General features: G+C 43.5%; 3 protein-coding genes across 3 annotated transcripts; all 3 read right to left on the bottom strand.

Moving 5' to 3' along the window:
- Positions 1-5,123: 5,123 nt before the first annotated feature.
- On the bottom strand, positions 5,124-6,369 carry LOC122364910 (glycine-rich cell wall structural protein-like). Its single transcript, XM_043335719.1, has 2 exons — positions 6,361-6,369; positions 5,124-5,573 (listed from the first exon to the last, which is right to left on the bottom strand). Exons 1-2 carry the CDS (start codon positions 6,367-6,369, stop codon positions 5,124-5,126), a joined length of 459 nt encoding a protein of 152 aa, XP_043191654.1.
- Positions 6,370-8,771: 2,402 nt separating this feature from the next.
- Positions 8,772-10,384, bottom strand: LOC122364924 (probable peroxisomal membrane protein PEX13). Its single transcript, XM_043335734.1, has 3 exons — positions 10,350-10,384; positions 9,999-10,051; positions 8,772-9,545 (listed from the first exon to the last, which is right to left on the bottom strand). Exons 1-3 carry the CDS (start codon positions 10,356-10,358, stop codon positions 8,972-8,974), a joined length of 636 nt encoding a protein of 211 aa, XP_043191669.1. The 5' UTR covers positions 10,359-10,384; the 3' UTR covers positions 8,772-8,971.
- Positions 10,385-11,244: 860 nt separating this feature from the next.
- LOC122364909 (prisilkin-39-like) lies at positions 11,245-12,784 on the bottom strand. The gene is made up of 3 exons (XM_043335718.1): positions 12,776-12,784; positions 12,399-12,448; positions 11,245-11,857 (listed from the first exon to the last, which is right to left on the bottom strand). Exons 1-3 carry the CDS (start codon positions 12,782-12,784, stop codon positions 11,245-11,247), a joined length of 672 nt encoding a protein of 223 aa, XP_043191653.1.

Below are 12,784 nucleotides of genomic sequence, written 5' to 3'. Positions count from 1 at the left end.
ACAGATTTGATGAATTCCAGCTTTTCCTACAAAGAACACAATGTACATGGCATTTCATATGTGTCTCGGAAACATGGTTATCAAATGAATCAGTAAATAGTCATCAGCTTCCTGGTTTCACAGGATACTTCAACAACAGGGTCGGAAGGAGTGGAGGAGGAGTTGCAATTTATGTCAATGATAAATATGTTAAATCCTCATGTGATATAAAATTAAGCACAATGTCATGCACCCAATCCCTTTTTATTGAATGTCAAATAACAAGCATAACTGGAGTGATTGTTGGCATTATATACAAACCTCCTGATTTGGTAAACAACTTGTTTCTAGATGAACTCACAGCCTCTCTTGAACAGATTGAGAAAAAGAATAAATCAACATTTATTGCTGGTGACTTCAATTTTGACTTACACAATATTGAACAGGACAGTGCATGTCTAGAATTCTTCAACATCATGACTTCTCACAGCTACTGGCCAACAATTTCAAAATCAACAAGAGTCTCGGAGGACAGATGGTCACTGATTGATAATATTTTTTGCAATAACCTTGAGCTCTTGTCCTATTCTGGCATCATATATGATGACTTTTCTGACCACTTCCCTATATTCACATGCTGTACTAAAAAAATCAACCCACCTGAAGACAATTGGATTACCACCTTCAATTATAACAAAGTCACTGAACTACAAGAATACCTATCCCAACAGCTCTCAACATTCCATACCATCCCTGATGCAAATACTGCAGCTGATACACTTATCAATGCATACTCTTCAGGCATAGCATTGTTTAGCATTAAGAGGAAGTGTACTAGGAAAACAACAGCCATAAAACCTTGGATATCTTCAGCAATTCTCACCTCAATAAATACCCGTAGCACTCTATATAGAGAAAAAACAAAGAATCCTACAAATAGAAACAAACTTGCCTATCAAAGACATAGAAACTGCCTCAATGGCTTGATAAGGGAAGCGAAGAAAAAGTACTTTCAGGAACAATTATTGCTTCATAAGACAAATTCAAAGAAAATGTGGGAACTACTCAACAGTTGTATAAATAAGAATCCTAGAAAATCTGAAGTTTCTACTGCTTTCAGTGATGCGCATGGAAATCCCATTGAAGACACCAAGCAAGTAGCTCACTTATTTAACAATTTTTTTCATATCAATTGGTGAGAAGCTTGAAAAAGAAATCCCAAATACCAGAACTGATCCCCTGGATAGTGTCACTTCCAGTGAAAACACATTTGATCATTTTCACCCAACAAATTCTGCAGAATTAGACTCCATGATAAGAAATATGAAAAATGTTGGTGCTGGTATTGACAACATCAATTCAAAAATATTCAAAAATACATATTCAGCAATACTCAGTCAATTGGTTCATTTAATAAACATATCGTTGAGTACTGGAACATTTCCTGAAAGTATGAAGATGGCTGTGGTGAAGCCATTATACAAATCTGGAAGTAAAAATATATTTAGCAACTATAGACCCATTAGTATCCTTCCCTATCTTTCCAAACTTCTAGAAAAGATTGTACACCAGAGAATCAATGCATACCTCATACAGAATGACATATTATGTAAGGATCAATTTGGCTTTCAAAAATCCTTATCAACATACATGCCTATAGTACTCCTGCAAGAACGAATAACAAAAAGCATGGAAAATGGGAAAATGTCCTCAGCGGTATTCATTGACCTTAAAAAAGCATTTGATACAGTGAACCACAACATACTCATCAGCAAATGTCGTAAATACGGATTTACTGGTCGTGCTCTTCACTTTATCAAGTCATATCTCACAAACAGACAACAATGTGTAGAATTTAAAAGTACTAGATCCTCTTTTCAAAGTATTAAGCTAGGAGTGCCCCAAGGCTCTATCCTAGGCCCCTTACTCTTCCTTATATACATAAATGACTTAAAAAATGTATGCAAAAAATCAGAATGCCTTCTATATGCTGATGACACAGCCTTACTTTTTGAAGGTGAAAATACACAGGAACTACAAGAAAATATGAATAAAGAACTTGAAGCTGTATCCATTTGGCTTCAAGCAAACAAACTCACACTCAACGTACAAAAAACCATTTACCAAGTATACAACCAAATGGGTAATATCATTAATTTGAACATTATGATACATGGTGAAAAAATTGAAATAGCAGAAAAAGTAAAATATCTAGGCATCACTATTGACCCTGCCTTGAAGTGGAAATACCACATCGATAACATAGCAATCATTATCAGTAGAAATATTGGAATCTTGAGTAGAGCGAAGTACTTTCTTCCTGAAAAATCATTACTCTTGCTCTACAACTCACTGATTCTTCCTTACTTAAACTTTTGCTGCCTAATCTGGGGTTTCACATATCCAACTTATCTCCACAAAATCGAAGTATTACAAAAACGAGCAGTTCGAATTATAGTAAATGAACATCGTCTTGCACATACTATGCCCATATTTCGTAAGCTCAATGTTCTTAAAGTAAACGCACTAGCTAGACAACAACTTATCATGTTCATGTATCGAAAATTCGCTTCACATTTACCATCACAACTTAACCAATTGTTTGCTACAGTAGATCAGGATAATATAAGAACAAGAAATAGACAACATTTTCACGAACCCTTCTCGGCAAAACGTTATCGTGCACAAATAGCATCATGGATAGGACCGCGTGTCTGGAATAATGTCGTTGCATCCCAATTCTCTATAACAACCATTAATCAGATGTCTAAATCTCAGCTAAAAAGACACGTCAAAGCATACTTCATACAAAATATGTAAGCTTTCTCGAGAATTTCCTCTTGAATTCTCGCTATCCTTTCATTGCAACTTAATTTCAAATGTACTTGCCTCAAAACTGCACTAATTGCAAGTAAATCACGTTTCATCGAAATTATTTTCATCATCGTCACCATGAATAACTCTGGCGCTGGAGCAAGGAGCCTGACCAGCAACAAGCTTCGCTTAGCTGGAAAGGCTTTTCTGCCCTCAGCATTGACCGGCCGAATTTTTGACCAGAGCGAATCCCCACGTATGTTTGCATGACGTGTGAATGAGCGATTGTTTTTTCTACTCTAGATGAATGCATGCCCTTCTGAGTGAATGTTGCTTTCGGTATCGTAGTAGAGAACAGTCATCTGTCTGGTTTTAGCAGTGGCTACTTTCGCATTCTGTTCTTGTCTCCGCCTAAACCCGCTACCCCTTCTCTCATTTGCTTTTTTTAGTTTTATTTCCTTTCTTAGCAGGGAGTGCCGCGACTTATCAGTTTATTTTATCTGGTGTTAACGTAAGGTTCTGCTAGTCGCTGGGTTTGAGGGCGGGGGCACTCCTGGTCACCTGATCATGGGTGGCGGAGTAGTTCGAAAAAAAAGGTCAAGTTAGGTCAAGGTCAATGATATGTGTATTGTGTATGTCTTTGTGTGTCTGTGTGTACCTACCTATACTGATGTGTGCACCGATTGGTTTGTGTGTCCCTATTAGGTAGGTACATGAGATCATGAACTGAGATGCTTTTACCAAAAATGCAGTCAAAGAAACTTCACGAAAAGAAAATTCAGCATGCCTGAAACGCAATGTTTTTAGATGACCTAGGTTGACCTTGACCCTGACCCTCCATAGGGATAGCCCCCCCCCTCCATAGGAATTTTCGCGATAGCTGGGGAACACGCCGACGATAGAGAGCTGAAACTTAGCATACCTGAGCTTTGATTCAAGCCAGATCTTGTGACACCAACCGCATTTTAGGTCAAGTCAGGTCACTGACCTATGGCGTCATAAGTAAACCTTTGCACGGTCCTCACATATCGCAACTTCGCAACCCCATCAGTACCAGAGGAACTTTCACGGGAAATGAAACTTACAGGACGTAGCATCGTCCAGAGGTCTCACAACTTGTATCTCAGATTTTTCCTAAACGTCACATGAGGTCAAGTCGGTCACGTGACCTCACCATTAAAGTTTTTTTATCCCATGAGTTATAATGGAGAGGTCTGAAAATTGACCTCATCTTAGGTCACCGATATCGATATTCTGAGATATGCATTACATGCATACTGTTACTCTTAACGATCGTTTAAAGTTTCGAAGCGATCATTCAGTGTGGCTATGTAGCGAGCATTCTAACTTTGTGGTAAGGTCACTTGAAGTGACTTGGTGACCTGATCTTGGGCGACCTAGGTCTGAACTTTTCACAACATTTGTAGAAAAGATGCATAAATGGGTGTGTCAAAAACAGCGGCGCTCAGCGCGGGCTTACAGTCAATTAACTTCATCAAAGAGCAGTGACCTTGACCTCATGCCTGACAAGTGACCTTGACCTCCGCCATAATCTTGAGTACAAACGCTGTTTCGCAAGTTGGCAAGTTTCTCGCCACTAACAGTTTGGAAATGCAGGCATAAATAATGGGCACTGATAAGCCGTATGTACGTCGTAACGCAATGCTGCCTCACATGCTCTTGGGAAAAAGTTTACAGATCGAAGGTCGTCTGCGTCAGAGTCAGAAATTTTCGGGGTATATTTAAAATTGATAACACAAGGGCAAATAAAGTTTTGGTTGCAATTAATCGCATTTTAAAAAGAGCTGTTGATAAAAAATTAATAGGTCCATCCGAACCCTCCTCAGTGCAAGAACTCGTTACTGATAGTCGTGGTTGGACTAACAGAGCTGTGCAGCTCAGCCCTTCTTTTTTCGGTAGCTGTTCATGCAGTTGTGTCAGTTCTTTGGAAGCTATGTAAATACGTTCACACTACAGTTGTTTTGTGATTTGTGTAATGGTGATGTGTTGATTTGCACGTAGCGTACCTATTGCGCATTTAAACTCGATTTGTGTAAATGTAAAAACGAGCTTGAGCCGTCTCTGCAGCAAATGAATGTGGTAAACATACATATTTTACTTCATTATTTATTGCATTTGAAGTAATTCAGTGGCATAGGTTGAACATAACAAAACATAACTATTGAAGCGTCTTATTATATCCAACAAAACAAACCACGCGAGTATTTGCTCTCGTGACGGAAACAAGACAACGTTCACTGACTAGGTGACGCGCAGTAGCACTCTCTTTGATAACTCTAGCACTCTCAGACGGACAGGAGCTCAACTTCTTAGTAGGCACCGTGGCCACCATATCCACCGTGTCCGGCGAATCCACCGTGTCCGGCGAATCCGCCGTGTCCGGCGAATCCGCCGTGTCCAGCGCCGTAGCCGCCGTAGACCGGAACCGGCACGTAATGGTGCACGTACTTCGGGAACAGCCACTGCGCAGGGATGAACTCGTACTCGCCGCCACCGCCGCCGCCGCCCTTGCCCTTGTGGCCACCCTTGCCCTTGCCCTTGCCGCCGCCGCCGCCGCCGCTGTGCGATTCAATCACCACAGTGTGAGAGTGTCCGTGGCCGTAGCCCTTCTGGCCGTAGCCGCCGTGGCTCACGCCGTAGCCGCCGTAGCCGCCGTGACCGCCGCTCAGGCCGTAGCCGCCGTGGCCTCCACCGCCATGGCCGTAGCCGTAGCCCTGGGCGTAGCCGCCTCCGTGGCCGTAGCCGCCGTAGCCGCCGTGCTTGCCGTAGGTTCCGTACGAGCTGATGACGCGGACGTACTTCTCGCCGCCGCCGCCTCCCTTGCCCTTGTGGCCGCCGCCGCCGCCGCCACCAAAGGTAGCTAGCCTGCAGGAATAACAGATTTCGGTCAGTTGATGGAGGCAAAATCAGCTGCGGTCGAATGGGTTAGTTTGAAGTGTGTACATAGATATCCGACTGCGTTTCAGTTGATCATCAAAAAGTTTCTTTTGATTCTTTTTACGTCACGAGCATGCAATTTGCAAAAGAGATTATGATCAATAAACTGTTTTCAATAATTATCTTCTATAAAAGCTACTATTTTCTGTAACATTTGAATATTTTGATCGTGGAAACGTCGGTGGTATTGTTACTTACGTCAGCTGCGGGGCGACGAGGAGGACGCAGAGAGCTACCGTAAACTGCAATAAACGAGAGAACAAAAGGGCGTTAGCGTTAGATGGGCACGACAGGGCAACGACTCTTCGGTGAGCTAGATATTTATGACAAATAAGGGCCATTAGTTAAAATTAATGCTAATTAAACTCAATGAGGAGAAAAAAAATGATAGATGAAAAATTTCTAGTTTGAACTAATGGTCTTGTTCTGTCATTTATTCAATTTAATTGTGAAAAATGGGATCTTTCATGAGTCTTCAATTTCATCAAAAGCACTTTAATATTTTTTTAGAATTATTCTACATTACAAGAAGGAAATGATAAAGATGGGCAAAAGGTGAAACAGCTAATGTCTTTTAATTGGCAAAGTAAAGCTAGCTGGAGCTGTTACCGAGTTCATGTTGCTGCAGAAAATGATGCCCTCCTCCCGGCGTCCGGTGCTTAAATACTGTGTGAAGTTCTGGCGCGGCCGAATGTAACTGCAGTCCAGTGTGAAGTAATCCGCGCGCCGTGCGGGGTCTGCACAATCCGCCGACGGGTCCAGGCCACCCGACCGCCCGGTCACGCCCGTTACGCAAACACGCGCCGCTCTTTTCAAAATCAACCGAGGTCACTTCCACTTTCATACCAAACCGGATAACGAAGGCAGGGAAGATGTGATACAGCTACCGGAGACACCTTATCGAGCAATCGGCACCGTTCGCCACCCTGCCACCGTTTGCAAGACAGCTGACTGCATTCAGTACAGGCGGCTAAGTGTCAGATCTGTCAGCTCTTTTATTGACCAAATTATTATGTTCCTGAATGTGTTTGACTTCACGATAACCATAATGTAACGGCTGCAACGCCATATGATGCATCATTCGACTTGTCGTTATTAGTGGATCACAATATGCTTGAACTGATTGAATACCCTAAGTGTTTATTTATTTATTTATCTTTTTTGGCGAAAGGCTCGAAACACACCTATTCTTATTTATCAATATTTAGGTACGTACTTACATGTAATTGCATCTGTATGCGAATGGTGTCTTACGTCAAATCTGGTAACACTTCACAACTACAGCGAAAAAAATTGCTTTGAAGACAATTGGCAAATGCCCAGGACGATGACCCAACCCTTTTATTGACCTAAATTGTGGGTGAAATTATTCTAAAGATTTTTTTATCAATGATGATTCGAGACTTAAATTCCTCTATTTATTACATTGCATTATGATTTCGTATGCAGCCCTTGGGAAGCGTAAAATATGTAAAAACATCCCATTCCACGTTGCTCAACTCTTGTATCTAACTATATACGGGGAAGGGATTAGCGCTGAGGGTCTCACGACTGGCGGCTGATTATCGCAAGCAGCATGTCTTGATGGAATCTAAATATTTGTGGTATGAAACCGGTCATTTATTGTAGCTTTATGAAACCTGTTATTGCATGATATAAGTCTGACATCATCAATAATTTCAACAGCCATCAACAACGCACAATACCTTAATGTTACAAAGCATGGTAGGTATGTAGGTAACTGGCCAAAGACTTGATAGTTGATAGGTGAACGCTAAAATGTACGAAAACATTCAGCTAAACTATTTGCGGCCAAGATTGGGAGTGACTTCCAACATAAGGTCATTGTTGGCCGTAAGTTTGGCTGACCTTTTGGCTGAGCTCGTGGAAAGTCAATAGGATGCAGGTTTATTTAATTTCTTAAATCTTCATTTTGTTTCTTCTATGCGACAATTCAAAGGTGACCATGCACACGTCCTAAAATCGCAGACCAGTTTCCAGTAGCTATACTTACCCACACGCTCACCGGGAACGCAGGGGCAGGCAAATCTGCATTCCGGACGATTTTCCTAGTCGCTCGACAGTATAATCCGTTCGTAATTCTTATTTACCCGGTTGATGTATTCTCGGTCGTTATCGCACATACTATAAAAACGCCATCTCGGTCTGTGATAATTTACGCGTCGTCCAATCAGCGAGCCGGGGGCCTCATCAGTGCTCCTACGCCGTCTGTGGTTGGCGCTCAGCCACTCCCCTGCCCTCTCTCCCTCCCCTTCCCTCCCCCGGGCGACCGACACACGAGACGCTATTGGTGCGGAGCGCGGGAGCTGCTCGCAGGGCGGGTCGTTCACCCCAACCAACGACCGTGCAGAGCTGTTTCACGGTCGGTGGTCGGTGCCTGCACTGACCCGGTGACACACAAGACTCAGACACCGAACAATGCCTACGCGCATCGGATGCATGCCGGTGATGGCATATGTGACGATGGTGGGGAAGAGCGAGAGAAAATAATCTAATAAAAACTGTTTTCTGTTTCATTTTTCTAACCAACAAAAATTTTGCTTGGGTAGATAGCTTGACAAATGCCAGTCTCTCAAATGTGAGTTCAGACATTAGTTCGCTGGAGTTAAAAGCCGCCAATAAAACCAGCAGCGCCAAACAGTCTGCTCAGCGTCCTTTGGCACCTTGTATTCCATTAGCACCCACTTAACGACTCGCTGTCATCGTGTGTAGTGTAACCCTCCAGATCAATGGCTGGCGCTCTCATTGACACCATTGAAATTGCTGCTTGATAAATGGCTGGTGTTGCTGTCGTCTGGCTAAAACCAGCAATTTATTTGACTGCATGATGTGGGAAGCCCCTTTTTAATTTCAATCCCTTTAAAAATACTCATCATTCCCACACATCGTATGACCATTGTCATATCACTTTGTATCGTTTGACGATGTTTTTACCCACTTTATTCCAACCGAAAACAAGCAAGGCTAGCACAAGTCTGGGGTATCGAAAAAGTCTCTTGCGGGATCACCGGTAGATGCATGTATTTTATCCTCACACTTCCAAGTTCCAACAACCAAGTTCCAACAGAACATGTAAACTACATAACAAATTATTTATAACTAGAAAACAACGCGCATAAATATCAGGTGTTCGGCCGGAACGGCATCCTTATCGAGAGACAGTGCCAGTCGCCAGGAATGCGGTTAGATTTCTGAGGCGTTAGTACACTCTCACAAAGTCTTGGTCAAAGAGCGCTCCGTCGATACCACTGGAGTGACCTCCACGTCCATAGCCAGCACGGTGTTTAGGGCGCAGCACTCCCACGAACTCGTACTTGTGATCAAGTCCGACCAGCTCCCTCCCCTTGCTCACGAAGTTGCTGACGCCTTCTTGGAAGTCCTTCCCCGCAGCCTTCAGCCCTTTGAAGAAGCCCTTGTGGCCCTCATCGCCTTCCTTTTTGATGATGACGTCAGTATAGTGAGTGACATGTCCTTGGCTCGCTGCCCCGTAGCTGTCTTGTGCATAGCCGCCGGGGTAGCTCAGGGAAGACCCCTTGGCCCCGTGTTTTTCACCACCGTAGCTTTCGAGTCCGTATCCTAAGCCGTTGAAGCCTCCCTTCCCGTAATCTCCGCTCCCATAGCCTAGAGGGCCGTAGCCTACATCGTTATAACCTCCGTGTACGTAGCCTACGTTGTCGTAGTCTCCGCTGTCGTAGCCGTCAATGCCGTTGATGGAGGTGACGCGAATGTAACGCCGGTCGTCACCTTCTTCTCCCTTGCTGAGTGTTCCGCTCCTGAAAAAGGGGCTTCATTCAGCACCGGTTCTAGGGAGGATTCAGACAGAATGCAAGGTGCATGCCACGCTATTTCTGCCATAATACGTATGCATAACTCATAAGTCATATGTACAAGATTATCCGGGAAAGATCGCAGATGCCATGGTGTTTGTTGTGTGTATAGCGGGCAAAATAGCGATCCAATAAACATGTATCACAATTTGCTTTTCATAATTAAGCATGAATTTAAACAGAGCATAGCTAATGATTTCGACAATCATACAATGCACTTTATCACCTTGCGTGTCGTCATAAACTGGGGTTGCGTCAATTCAATGAGACTTGATTTGGAAATGGTGGTGTCCAAGGGATGGAACAAAGGCACATATGCAAGTAATTTCAAATAAAGTGTCAGAACCTGTTTTACTTGCTGAGTAGGCAGATAAATATGCGTTACCAATAAATACTTACGCAGAATTTATGGTTGTGAAGGCGATGGCGCCGAAAGCGAGAACAGCCGTGATCTGAAATGTGCGACAAGTTTGTGTCAAATATGGCCGCTGATAAAACATCTGACTAAATATATGAACAGTAAGCGCCTACGCGAGGCAATAAAACAATAAAATATAATGATCTAATTTCTGAAGCATTTACGCTAGTGAAAAAGAGCGAGACATTTTCTATAAACAAATTAAAAAAAATGCAGCAGCATGCATTTATCTACATTGATTGAAAATGTAAAAATCGCTTGGTATATGGTAGGGCAAAACATTTAACAAATATAAAAATTTACACCAATAAATCAATGGAAATTGTTCTTACCGACTTCATGTTGCTGTTTGAAGTGACACCAACCGAAAACTGTATCGCGCTTTTATGCAGACGTATAGCAGCGTGGCAGTGACCCCAGAATACATAGCGATGACCGATACTAGTAGCAGATCAAATGCCAACAATATCTGATGCCATTCTCGGTCGCTACTATTGTATTTAGCACGGCTCCTGAGCAGCGAAGGCAGTCGGCCACGACAGTTGTCTGAGATTTGTTCCTTGTTGATGAAAACTGTGCGTAAAAATGTTACAGTCGAGACAGCGGAAGGCTCCAGTAAGCTACCGCTCCAAGTTTCTAGAAAGTGGCTGGTGTGCAAGTGTGCATATATCGTGTCAGACGTGAAAATGAAAATATCTATAATTCAGCGAAATATAGGTCATTGATGTTTACTAACTAATCGATACTTTCGATAGATCAAAAACAAAAAACAAAATCTATCGGTCATCACATATGGTACAATAATGTAGGCTAAAACGTGGTGCAGTCCTACCTCTTGCAACCTGCTACCGCAAGGATTACGATCAAACAGGCGTATTTCACACATATGACAAAACTTTCGGGACCAGTAGAGAAATTATCATTTACGCTAAAAATCACTCTAATTTCATTCCATGTGACACCCGAAGACGATACACAAACCATTAAGGCATATCATATATTGCAATTTGCAATGTATCACACAACATGCAATTGGTAACGAGTGTTTGCCCAACGAGTAACAATTGGCAGTAAGAAACAGAACCTGCTGTTTCTATCCACTGACGTAACTCCGACTTTCATCAAACTCCGATACCATAACAAAACCATCGCCCGATATAACGGCGTCATAGCAAAACGCAGAGCCTCAACGTGCTTCATACACCACATAACAATCGGATAAAATGCCTAGTACACACCGCTGTAGCCTCCATGCAAGTACCCCGGCCGGAAACCACCATACCCGCCGTAAGACACGCCGAAATGACCCCGGTTATAAAACTTCGGGCTCAGCACACCAATGAACTCATAATCATGGCCGTCTCCAAACACGCCCTTGCCTTTCCCGAAGAAGTTATTGAACCCGCTAAGGATGCCATTGCCGATTCCCTTGAAGAATCCGCCTCCCTTCCCGTGCGAGTGATGTTCCTCGATGATGAGGTTAGAATGGTGCCGATTGTACCCACCGTGTCTGTATCTCTGACCGAGTCCGTATCCGTGTCCGTACCCTTGTCCGTACGACCCAAGTCCTTGCGACCCGTGTCCGTACGAGCCGTATCCGTAGTCGTCGTCGTCTCCGTATCCGCCGACTCCGTACCCGGTTTGTCCGTAGCCCACCGGTCCGTATCCGTAACCCCCGTACTGGTAGCCGCTGGGCTGGAAGCCGCTGTGCCCGAAGCCGCCCTGACTGTAGCCGCCGTGTCTGAAGCCGCGGTGACCGTACCCTCCTGCCCCGAACTGGGTCACTCGGATGAAGGTGTTGCCGCCTTTGCCCTTGCCTTTGTGGTGGAAGGTCCCATAACTGGAATGAATGGGGAGGTTTATTGTTAGCATATAACATATTTAAGTGGATACAAATGTTGTGCAGGTAACCTCTCCGATAAACCAATGTCCAGTTGAATTTTCTGCTTAGTTGAATGAATGGCTAATGGTTAAAGACTTATGCGGCATCGCTATTAAAGTTGCCCACTTCCGCTGCATCGTTAGGATTGGAACTTTAATTTAAGATGCGGACACAGCGAGTAAACGGAGGCAACGGAGGCAACGGTCCGGTCCCTTATGGGTCGATCATGTCTTTATGACCTGCTTGAAGGACATACAAAAATACGTTTTATAATACAGGCATCTGAAAAATGAATGCTATCTCGATTAGACAATTAATATGATTTCCAAACAGCGTTTCAAACGTTCGAAATGTGTATGATACCTTTATTTTTCAAAGACGAGCAGTCTTTTTCCGAAACGAAATTGTCAATAGGCAACAGTAAAGGCACACGATTCATTAGACATGCATTAAGAAATGCCAAAAAGTATAGCAGCAGACCAACCTATCGGTGCCTTACCTGGGAGTGAAGGTGGCAAGAAGAGCGCCAAGGACAACGACTGCGGTGCTCTGAAACAGAACACAGAAGGTCTGTCAAACCACGTAGAGTTACCACGTAGAGTTACCACGTAGAGTTACCACGTAGAGTTATCAAACCACGTAGGTATACAACCGTGCGAAGCACTGTCACTGATCACTCAGAGTCCTTTAGTGATAGGAAATTAAGTAATTAAAGGAGCCGTCACACTCTTCTGGCTACGACAACTTCTTTTCTCACTGAATGTTGCACAAATTTGGTGTCGCGAATCACTGTCGTATAAGATGCATGAGACCACCGCCATGGGAGGCTGTGGTATCGATCACTGAGACAGGTCACTGCACTCGTAGGCACGTTACCGGCTTCAT

Source organism: Amphibalanus amphitrite, unplaced genomic scaffold, assembly GCF_019059575.1.
Source record: "Amphibalanus amphitrite isolate SeventyFive unplaced genomic scaffold, NRLGWU_Aamphi_draft 000707F_arrow, whole genome shotgun sequence".
In the NCBI taxonomy this organism is placed as follows: Eukaryota; Metazoa; Arthropoda; class Thecostraca; order Balanomorpha; family Balanidae; genus Amphibalanus; species Amphibalanus amphitrite.
Note: the sequence above shows the minus strand (reverse complement) of the source record. Positions and strands in the feature narration are given on the sequence as shown.

Coding starts and splice junctions, on each gene's coding strand:
- LOC122364924 (XM_043335734.1), bottom strand. Junction 9,546..9,998: donor TTCACAACCATAAATTCTGC/GTAAGTATTTAT, acceptor CCCCTTTTTCAG/GAGCGGAACACTCAGCAAGG.
- LOC122364909 (XM_043335718.1), bottom strand. Junction 11,858..12,398: donor CTTGCCACCTTCACTCCCAG/GTAAGGCACCGA, acceptor CATTCATTCCAG/TTATGGGACCTTCCACCACA.